Source organism: Fundulus heteroclitus, chromosome 18, assembly GCF_011125445.2.
Source record: "Fundulus heteroclitus isolate FHET01 chromosome 18, MU-UCD_Fhet_4.1, whole genome shotgun sequence".
Taxonomy (NCBI): domain Eukaryota; kingdom Metazoa; phylum Chordata; class Actinopteri; order Cyprinodontiformes; family Fundulidae; genus Fundulus; species Fundulus heteroclitus.
Window position 1 is genome coordinate 15817068 of NC_046378.1, and position 11674 is coordinate 15828741.

The 11674-nt window shown below is 37.2% G+C and overlaps 1 protein-coding gene and 1 long non-coding RNA gene across 2 annotated transcripts; both read left to right on the top strand.

Annotated features, from left to right (window-relative positions):
* Positions 1-366: 366 nt before the first annotated feature.
* Positions 367-5568, top strand: LOC118566735. The gene is made up of 4 exons (XR_004933255.1): positions 367-415; positions 2683-2708; positions 4220-4287; positions 5549-5568. It is a non-coding gene; the product is annotated as an uncharacterized LOC118566735 (long non-coding RNA).
* Positions 5569-5576: 8 nt separating this feature from the next.
* Positions 5577-10660, top strand: LOC118566762. The gene is given in 4 exon segments (XM_036150134.1): positions 5577-5862; positions 6439-6726; positions 8567-8690; positions 10534-10660. Coding segments are annotated over 4 exon segments (825 nt in total).
* The last annotated feature ends 1014 nt before the right edge of the window (positions 10661-11674 follow it).

The window sequence follows — 11674 nt, forward strand, 5'->3', positions numbered from 1 at the left end:
GTAAAGAAGATTGTGCTGTAAATTGAAGTGTAATAATTCACCTGTTCCACTTCTCTGAACCTTATCGCAAGCGAGGCAGACAAAGGATCGTGCGATTAAATACTTCTGCACAGAATAATACATCTAACATCCTAATGCTAGGCATGCGTCTTTTTTGCAGAATGTAAATGTGATTTCTACTAGAGAAACTGACTCATTGTCCGGTTTCTAACTAAATCACCACCCTTTCTAAATGTCACATTATTACCTTTGCAACTGCACATGCCTTAAACACAACAGTAAAATAGGAAACAAATGAGCTACAACGTGAGTCATAACTCCTCCCCATCTCCCCACCCCTTCCTACTACAGATAAGGAAGAGAATAAAGGGGTGTATTCATTTTATTCGACAAGACAAGACAAGACAACATGAAGGTAAGTCTGCTTTCTCTCAACGAGAGCAACTTTTAATACTTTCGAATCCCACAAAGGGTGTTGATTGTGAGAGAGGAAACTGAGCGTCAGTCAGTAACAAAAGGCTCTCTATAAAGCAATCATGCGTGTCTGGGAATGTCTGGACAGGAAGTATTTGGTTTTCAGCTGTTGTGTTGTTTATAGCACTATCTGTTACTTATATATCCTTCATCTTCCAACCTGGATTCAGTTTGCTAAAATTCCTCTAAACTCCTGTCTTCTTGTTGACTGATTTTCAATAGCAAACCAGATGGTTAAATCTGAATTGACTGAAAATGAGGAAGCATACAAAAAGAAAAAAAAAAACAGCGTATCTAATCTCTTATCTCATTTACTTAATCGTATAAAGTAAACAAATGAACCTTTTCTGTAGAGTCTCTCTTATCTTTACCACCGGTATCACTCAATAAAAAAAAAAAAACTAAACTTTGCTTCTCTCTGTTTACCGTCCTTTGGTAATGTTTAAACACATCTTGTTGCCTGAAGTGTACTGGTTGTGTGGGATCGGTAGTTTCGGCGGCTAAAGCGAATTCGAAAGGGGTGTGACGTGCTTCATCATGTAGAAAATCCCAACCTGTTTCATTCTGACGTCATCGGTTTCTAGATAGAAAACAGAAGTAGGCTACTAACACAAACCTGTTCATATTGTCTTGCATAGCAGACTGTAATCCCTTTGAACTTGTTCCATTATTTAGGGGTCACCAAGCACCAGAAAGTTTGTTCTGGGATACAGAGGAAAGTGAAAAAAGTCTCTCCTGTACACTTTTGAAAGAAGCCACCAGTGCATGGCAGTCATGTTAGCCTAGCTCGGGGGTCTCCCCTCTCCCCTTTCCCAGGGGGTCGCGAGACACCTCCGGGGACCAGAAAAAGATTTTATGCTGATGTGCTAAAATATTTTGCATTTCCTAATTTGTGAAACACTGAAGTATAACTTTACCAGACGCTCACCATTCCTCACTTTTAACGCTGGAGAAAGGCTGCAATCTTTTCTGAGTTCTTATGGAAAATACTTTATTCTCATAATTGTACATCTTTATTTCCAAAATATTATGACTATTTTATTAATCCTAAAAGTCAAACGGGAGGCCTCCAGTCTGTGGCACTGGTACTTTGGTGTGTCGCAAGCTGAAACATTGGATACACTATATTTGGTATTACATGTGTGCTCTCATCTATTCTATTGCTTTCTATATGTCAAGATCACGGAAAAAATATTGCCTGTTGTTGTTCATATAAATAGCTATGATTATCACCTACTTGGGTTGGTATCTCCTTTCTTGATACTAAACTTCTTCTGTACTGTCCATGGCATTATTGTTTGACTCCTGGAAATTCCCTCTGATTTTAGTTTCTACTAAGAAGAAAAAAGGAGTGCCTCTGCTTAATTTCAAATAACTTGGAAATACTGTGTGTGTCGTAGCCATTTCGAGGTATTTGGAGCGTAGTGGCAAGATCTATTCTTAAATTGGTGTGAGAAGCAGCAACTGTTTTCAGCGTTCTTTTGATGTTCTTATTTTAAGGTACCATTAACCTAAAACCTAAGCAAACAAGATGTAAGTCTCAGCTTGGGAATTTCCTAACAGCTAAAGTGGCTTCCCGTAAAAAGGTGGGAAAAAATAATTTCCTCATCGACAGTTTTAGATACCATTTCATCTTAAACTAGTTTATAAATAAATACAATAATCTTCTCTCCCTCAGGGAAGCAGGTTACAGAGAGATACAGATTGATATTAAAATATAAAACAGTCGCTGAAGGTACCTCGTACACAATATTAAGTAGAGAACAAAGGCTGTGCGCCTTCGAAACAGACTCTTTCTGTTTGTGCTCCAGGGAATTCCCTGTTGCCGTTTGCTGAAATGAAATGCTGGCTTGTGCTCAGATCAGACAAGAAAATCTAAAGGTTTCCATGTAAGAACAATCAAGAGCAAGTCAGGGATTTTAAATCAATTGTTTTTTGATGCCTTTATTCTAAATAAACACTAACTTTGGGTAGATGTGGTTTAAAAAAATCATTAGTAAATCACAACTTCGAATATTTAAGATTGCCAAACATTCACGTGATGACAGAAGTCAGTTTGTAAACTTTCAAAGACAAAAATCACTGTCTGCTTTGACTCAAGACTACACTGTGTGTAAATGTCGATTCAGCTTGTCCGGTTCAAGTGCTTGTGACCAGAAGATCATCCATCGTCCTGCAGTATTTAACTTGTGTTTTTGTTCTCAACAGGCATCAATGTTTTGGCAGACTCTTCTGTAAGTCATACTCCCATTTCCTATTGTGTCACTACGATTATTCCATTGCAGCCGCAGACAGTTACTCAGTATCCATAAATAATGTGGCCACAGATCTAAAGTCATTTATACCTTTAATGGCCCTTTATCGTAGCACACATGAATGTTCCAGAAAACTGAAAGCCTTAACATAGTGCCGATTTACAGTACATCAACCAATCTTATCAGGAAACCACAACCACAATATCCTTTTCCTTGTTATGTCATTGCAAGTGAAAATAGAGAGTTCAGTCTTGTAATTGCACTGAAGTGATACAAAATTCAAGTTAAATGATAGTTTAGTAGTTGGTAGCTTCTTAGATTACCACGAGCATAGTTACGTAACTTGAAATGTACAGTACAGAAAGTTTGTTATGTCAAATTGGTGGACTGCCATCTGCACCAATGTGTTAACTTGATCTCCCTTTTTAATTAAGCCCAAAACTATTTGTACCTTTATATTTAGATTCAAAGCAACCTTTGTATCTACCACATGATTCATCTGGCTGTAAGCATTATAAGTACGTTTTAAGTGTGCCAGCCAGAGTCCCCGACTTGAATCTGGTCGAGAATCTGTGGAGCCAGCTAAAGATTAGGGGTATGGGAACACACCTTACAAACTCAAAGACAGTGGAAACATGCAAAAAGATTTTTTTTAACAATTATAAGGTGCATGTCAATAAATTATTGCCATGGGTTATTAGAAAAAGTATTAAAAAATATTTTATGTTGTACTTGCTACAATTCAGTAGGCACTATCAGTAATTATTCCGTGTCCTTCCACACTTATTGAAGTCACTTAAATTACTGTCAACTTGTGTTCTGTGTATGTATTCTTGGGTTAGTTGCTGACAACCAATGTAAAACTGGTGTGAAATTCCCAATTAGAAATATATAGGAAAAATAAATTATGTTCAAAACTTATTTTTCCCCTCTATAAATAAGTTTAGAAGGAAAGATTAATGAAAAGCAAATAGATGTTCCACAATAACAGCACCAAATAGTGTCCCCACTGACATAGCCTGTCTAACACACGTTTAACATGTCTCTTAGTCATTAAGCCTTCCACTTATTATTTTTCTTCAACGGTGCTGATTCAAACACATAAACAGTCAGAGTGATTTCAGTAAGACACCACCCTGGTCACTGGCAAAATTAGGCTTATGGGACTTATTGCGTTGAAATGTGATGCCAAATCATTACATCGTATGAAACCAAAAGTCCCCAAATGTCCCAAGGGTGAGAAAACAGAGATTTCAAATAGTCACAATTACTCATTCTGATGCCTGTTCAGAATGAGTAATGAGTAACAATCTGAAACATCAAGTGATCTAATTCTCTGCTTCTGTTTTTGTGTGGTCACATTTGTATAATAATGGACAATCTATGTATTTGTTTAGGGCTGTTTTCATGTGTATTATAACCTTTGTAATGTTCATTAATGTTACACTCTTGCAACATTTTAAAACAGTATGTTTTTTGTGTATATCTAGGAAACCAAGACTCCTTTGTCTGCTGCTTCTAGTTTTAAAGATAACTGGACTCAGTTCTGTTGATACAGGTGAGTAGCTCAGGTAATCTGTAAAGTAGCCTCAAGGATATTTAATCTAAAGCGTTTGGTCGAGGATATGTGGATAATAATCACCTATTTTCAAAAAACCTTTGGCTTGTGTAGTTCAAATAATTAGACATCTAGTTCATCAGTAAAGAGCTATTCAACCTTTTTGTTTAACAGTAAAGGATTTTATCATCCTATTTATTCTATGATGGTTTACAATTTCAGGGACATTTGTTAATTGGTTAATGTAAAAGAAAAAAAAAAATCACCAACTTTGAATGGAAACCAAACCATAGACAGTTTTGGCACTTTGATAAAACAATATAAAATGTTGCTGTAGTTTGTGTAAAAAATGTGGTGATCTGTAGAGAAGTCAGTGATTACTTTGAAAGGTAATTTTTAATTAAATTGTAGATCATTTGTTGGCGAAATACCTGCTGTGAGCAGAAAACGTAAAATATTTCTTGTCACAGCAAGAGGCTGATGAAAAAGTGGTTTAAATACAAAATGTAACAGTTTGTATTTAAACTGTCAAAGTCAATGTTGTCTTTTCCAGGCAGAAATTCTGACTGGAAACACTTTAATGTTCTGTTTAAAGTAGGGTTTTCACACAGAAAGACCATGGATATATGCTGTAGTGATGAATAAACGCTGAAATGTTCATAAATTAGCTTTATGTAAACCTCTATTTTTGAGACTGGAGATGTTTCGAGACTGCTGGTTTAGATCCTCTCGCAGACTAGCTGTTAGCTTGAGACTGAGGGACCAACTACGTATTCTAGATTTATAGTATAAATCAGCAAATTAGTTTGTGTGTGGTTTAGTATTTACATAAACGAGTGTGGCTCATATGTACTAACTGTGTTTAAGAAAGAAAAGCATTAGTGTTTTCATTCCAAATAGCTCTGACATGGTTAGCTATATTTGCCAATGAAGAGCTTTTGTTCAAGCGTAAGGATTAGCTTATTTTAAAAGATAAACTATGTTGTCAGTTGGCCCAAAATGCTCTCAATATTATCATTAGGAAGCTTAATTTATTTCTAAAATTCCTGTGTAGGCACTGTCCTTTAATTTTTTTCTGTGAAATTAAGAGTCATCAAATCTTTAACCTAGAAAAAACCCCACTCCCACACAAGATTTAAAATGAGAAGTTTTCTCTAAGTGATAATACACTGCTGGTTAATATTTTATTTGTTATTAGTCAAATTCCCCTGAGGGTATTTTACTGCAAAATGTGTCCTAATATATTTTTTTTCTTTTTCAGGACGTAGTGATCCGATTCAATATAAGGGATGGTCGGTGGAAACGTCAGCTTCTACTGTCCTGTAGACGAAACGAAAGAAGTTGACATTGCTGTACTTCCAAAAACCTAGTAACCGACAGTTTTCCTTAATGGATACTATTCTACAAAACCCATAAAAACAACACAAAACAACACAAAATTGGACCTAAACAAAACAATAATGTACATGTTTGATCTAAAGTTGTCTGACAGTGGAGACTACGAATGTTATTATATGTATGCCAATACAAATATGGTTAAGCCAGCGAGGGTTGAGATGCATCTTACTGTCACAGGTAAGCAAGTTTTTAACTTATATGATATACTCATGTTATATTGTTGATGGTGAGGGATGGACCGTGGATATGTCAAAAGTTAGTCAAACAACCTTTAATTAACTGAACAACTTTAATTTAATTGTCTATTGGGAAGGGGGGGGGGCAGAGATGGAAATTGTTTGTTTAAAGTCAATAATAATTTTGTATACAAATTTTTTCCAAAAATTTTTGTATAAATTTGGCTAGATTAAAGCTGGTTGTTATGCTTCTTCTGCTTTTTTTGAGCCAGAAATAAGCTTGTTCACATATTTGAAGGAGACATTTTTTTTGCTAAAAGGTTCTGCTGCTGAGGGTTTTATTTGTTTACAAGTGAGAAGTGAATTTGAAATTCAACTAATAGAAAAAAAGTTACAATGCATTTTTTTTCCTACATGTTAATGTTTCACATGAAAACAGAAATTGATCTTTCTTACATGATATCTAATCCATATGTTGACTGCATTATCAGCTTTCTATTTGCATGAAAATCTTATGCTTGAACAAAAAAAAAAAAGATGAAACACATAACTTTCCCTTTATTTGTCATTCTTGCAGCCCTCTTCAGTAAACCTGTAATCTCAAAAACCTGTGATGAAAGAAACGGCTACCCATTGGACTGTCATGTGAAATGTGAATCACATAACGGGTTACCGAAGAAACAAATAAAGTGGAATGTACCTGAAAATAGTAGCAGAGACTTGTTGAAGGAAACCAGAATGGATGAAGTACCGTCCAATGCAGGGCTGGTTAATATCTCCAGCACTGCGTACTTTAACTGCTCTGTTGATAACCTGACGGTGTCCTGCTCGGTGGATGGCTTCACCTCAGATAACATCTCCGTGTGTAAGTACTCAATTCAGACAGGACAGCAATGTCTTTACTGTACCCTGTACCTCAGCAAGTTTTGTGTATTCATTTCAGGGAATAGCTGAGGAAACATTTTTGCATAATTTTATATCTTCACTTTTTAGAGAACAGTCCAGTTTTTGACTGAGAGGTTTGTTCAAGGCTAAGGGTCGGCAGTCAAACCATCTTCTTCATATAGTGCTTATGTTGGAAAATTATAAAGATATGCCAAAGAGTTTTTCAAGACAAAAAATAAAAGCTGACTGAGTTGCCTATATGTATAGCCCTAGTGCAGCCCTACCGAGACAAAACTGTACACCAAACACTAAGAAAAGCGTTAATCAGAAAACAAAAAAACAATCAACGAGCCATGGTAACTGTGGATCCGATCGATAGGACACATATTAGTCTTACTCTCCTCAAATATCGGCTTTTCCAAAGTGGCTAGAAAAAAATGTTGCTGAAATAAAACCACAAGAAGTCCTTTTTTTTTAAAGATTGGACACAAGCGTGTTCCGGGTACACGGCAAACATTTTGAAGATGAGAGACCAAAACAGACTTCTTTTGGCCCACTAGAAAAATACTGTGTGTGAGGCATAACATAGCACTCCTGTCAGCAACACCATCCCTTACTGTGAAACATAGCAGTGTCAGCATTATGCTGTAGGGAACTGTATTCGTCCAACAGCCACGGAGACGCGCTTGAAGTTGTTAGATACTAGAGTTTGTTCAGGACAAATCCTAGAAGAAACTGTTAGAGCTTTCAAACAGACTAAGGAGAGGGATGGATGTTCATCCTCCAGCAGGACCTAAAAACCCTGAACATGGAGCACAGATACATGGAGAGGTTTAGATCAGGGGTTTTCAGCCAGTCTGTTCGAGGCCCTGGTGTCCTGCAACTTTATGTGTCCTCTGCTTTGGCACTCCTGAGTCAAATAATCAGGTCATTAGCAGGACTCTGGAGAACTCGACCCATGTACTGAGGAGGTAGTTCAGCCATTTGATTCAGTTGTGTCGGACCCTGGACACATTTAAAAGTTCCAGGAACCCAGACCTTGAAGACCCAACTGAAACCCTGTGGTTTAGGCCAAAGCATATTCATGTGATAGAATGGCTCAATCAAAATCGGAACCTAAATCCAAGTAAGTATTTGTGGGAAGCCCTGAAAATAATGTTCAAAATGCTCTCTCAACCAGTCTGACTGCCTGATTGCTTTGTAAAGATTAGAGGTAAAAGAACAGGACAAACAAACAAAAAATATATCAGTTTGTGCTTGTGGGCGTGTAACGTTGGTAGAAACATACTATACCTCATAGATCTTACAGCAATAACTGCGAAAAATAATGCTACAATGTATTGGCTTGAGAATAATGAATATAAATGCACGGGACATAGGTGAACATTATCTTCTAAATACTTCGGTGTGTTTTGTTGGTCTATATTTATTGCTGTTCTCTTTTCAGATTTCTATTTCTAAAAAAAAAAAAAAAAATAGAAAACATGTTTTCTTTTGATTTGACCATCATAATTATACATTGTTTGCGTTGCTCAATCTGATAAAATCCCAAAGAAATTGTGAAGCAACACAGGAAGCAGGGAAAGTTTTGCAAGGGCTAAAAATATAGAGCAGATCAGTTGCTTGACCCCCTGTGTCCAACTTGCTGAATAATTAAAAAAATAAGATCAAATTGAATAAGCTTTAGATATTTATTCTAGTGTCAACAAAAACACATTCTCCCCTAAAAGATCTTTATATGACTTAAGTTTACTCTTGCACTTACATATTTAATTCTTTCCAGCACGTTTCTGATGATATTTTTTTGTTCTTCTCTGAAGGTCCTTCTAAGCCCCCCCCTGACAAGCCTGGCCCGTCCATTGTTCATGTAGCTGCAGGAGTTGTTTGTACTCTTGTGGTTGTGCTGTCATTGGTTTTGTACATTACATTAAGAAAGAGAAACAAGTAAGGACAAATTACTTCTTCTGAGATCTTAAAGGTGCATCATATTACACATCTGCATCTCTGATTCACTACAGAGAAATGTGCAAACAAAAATGCAAAAACTCATAGTGTGTGTGTTTTCTTTTACTTCTAGGGCCAGCAGTACAGCCAGAGGCAGGAAATGGACACCCGGAGGAGAGTTGCTGTTTATTTTATTTTTTATTTTTTTACATAAACACACACAAAGTTATTAGCTGATATAAACGCATCAAAGCAAAACACACTCACTGAGAACAGAAGGCTGGAAAGTTATGCCCCTGATTGAAATGCCATTGTTTGCAACTCGTTCTGTCTACCAGTTATAATGGGACTCACTCAAAATAATTGTTCACTAATTATATTTTCCTCTCTTTGCTTTGCTGCTTTTCTTTCGGTTGCTTCCTCTTCCATCCAGTGAGGTCATAGCTATGAACGATTCAAAAGCAGAAATAATTGTAATTGTAAAGATCTGGGGAAAAAAAAACAAGCCAAAACATTTGGACTGCAGCTCGCCCGTCCTGGAGTACGGACCTCAAACCTCAAACGGACAGCTGACCTAAGCCTGCACGGATATGCCCCCACCGAGTCCGACTCACCAGGGAGAGACAGCGCACTGTCAGAGCAGAAGGAAGTTTTTACATTCAACTGGGGAAACTGCGTCACTGAACAACAGTGGTTAACTTTCTAAAGAAATGACATTTTCGCCGCGCCGTGGTAATGTTCTCAGCACACAATGTAAAAGCACACGTCATGGAAACACGTCCATCGAAGACGAGAAGTAAAACTAAACCCACCGCCAAGACTCCTCCGTAACACCGAGTGTTGCTGGAGCAACTTCTCTACGTTTGCATCTGCTGATCCAGTTTTTCATGTTCCGGCATCACTATTAAGTGAACGTTTCTGTAAATATTATAAGTCATATTACAACGACGAAAAAGTTATTTTATATAACAGAAAAAAATGTGTTAATTTTTGCTAGAAATAGCTAGTAGCATAAGCTGTAAATGACTGGATGTCAGTATTGTGTTTGCACTGTTTTTGTGCAATTTGATAACATACTTCAGTTTTATTAAGTGCAATATTTATATCATGAAGATTTTGTTTTTCTTCACTGTAAATGAACTTTGACATTTCTTCTGGTGCCTGTTCTCGTGTACAAAAATGTTACCAGATATGTTGTTCTGAGACCAGCTATTTAAGTTATTGTGTCCTACTTTTTATTGGTTTAACAATGTTTAAAATGTGTGTCTTGTTTAGGGCGCTATCTGTTATTTCCCTTGCTATGAATCAACAGACAGCTCAAACGAGCTGCTTTCATTTCCTAAAATGTGTGCTACAGTTCTCCTCAGGGACACTTCTGTCTTTTTTTTATGTGACTAGATTTAAAAAACAAAATTCTATGCACATTTTTAGGGAAACAATAAACTATTTAATCCCAATGCTGCTGGAGAAGATAATTATATGCCTGGACTGTAGCTGTCTAGAATTAAATCATTTATAATTTAGAGGGAAAAATCATGTTTACATCTTCCCTCCAACATCACACAGCAGATGCATTCTGTTCTGGTACTGAAAAATTTACTGTGGTGCGAGTGTCAACGGTATGGACACAAATTTTAATGTAACTTTATGTACCCGCCCGAGACAATTTAGTGCATAATTGTGAAGCATGAGGAACATTTACATGGCGTTAAAAACAAAGAAAAACTGAAAAGTATGCTGTATATTTGTATTTTTCGTTTCTTGATGCCCCTAAATAAAATGGAGTGCAACCAATTGCCTAAGTCATTTGTGTCCGTAAACGTGCAGTTTATCCTTAATATAGATCCTGCTTCTCTGCGAAAGCCTCCGAAGTTTGTTTGAGAGCATCGGGAACAAAGGGCATCAAGAAGGCCAAGGAACACAGCGGTGAGAGACAGGAGAAAGTGGTGGAGCAATTTAAAGCGGGGTAAGGTCCTGAGACAGTAACCCAAGTACATCTGACCGCTGTTCAGCGTGGTACAAACCTGCATGACATTGTCACCCACCCAGTCTGACAGGTTGGATGAGGGGAACAATAGTCAGAGAAGCAGGTAAAAGGCACATACTGTCACAATCCTGAGGTGTTAGGTTGCGGTTTTCATTTTCTTCAATGTACTTCAGCATTTTTCTTGTTATTTATTGTGTTCTAGACATTTTGCCATATACTGTAATTTTTGCCATTTGGGGTTTGCCGTACATTTCATTTCCTTGTGCTCATTACTGTCAGGTGACTTTAGTTTATTTCTTATCTCTATTTCTTTTCTGTTGTTTATGTTCTCTTATTGCGGCCATTTTTATTTTTTCATTGTAGATTAGATTCTTTGTTCATCTTGATTCTTATTTTATATTATACTCTGTTGGATTTCCTCCTGTGTTATTCTCTGCTCTCACTCTGTCCCTGTAAGTTCTTGTCCTTCTCCCTCAGCTCTGCTTCATTTTCCCCAGATGTTGCTCCTACTCACCTGACCGCTCCTCACCTGTGTCATCCTACCTTTCTTCATTCTTCCTAGAAAGCACACTTCCCAGTCAAAGGTTTGGAGTCACTTTTACATTGAGTGGTTTGTCTTTGTATTACTACCTCTGGGAACTCTTTCAAAGCCATTTCAGTTGACTAACCTCACAAAGCTAACCAAGAGAAGGCCAAGAGTAACCAAAGCAGAAATCAAAAGGGGTGTGTTAGAGAAAAGTTCAATTTACAAGATGTTTTGAGTTATTTTGTGTTTGATACATAATTCTATATACCTTTGAGTTGTAGTTTTGATGCGTTCACCATGTTCTGCAATGTTGGATGTAAAAATAAGGAGAAGCCATTGAATGACAGAGGTGAGTCCAAATTTTTGACTGGCAGTGTATAACTGTTGCTTCCCATGTTGCTTTGCCTCTGTTGTACTGCGTTCTTCCTGGTCTTTTGCCTCCTGCCACCCTGACTCCTCTGTGCCTGCTAT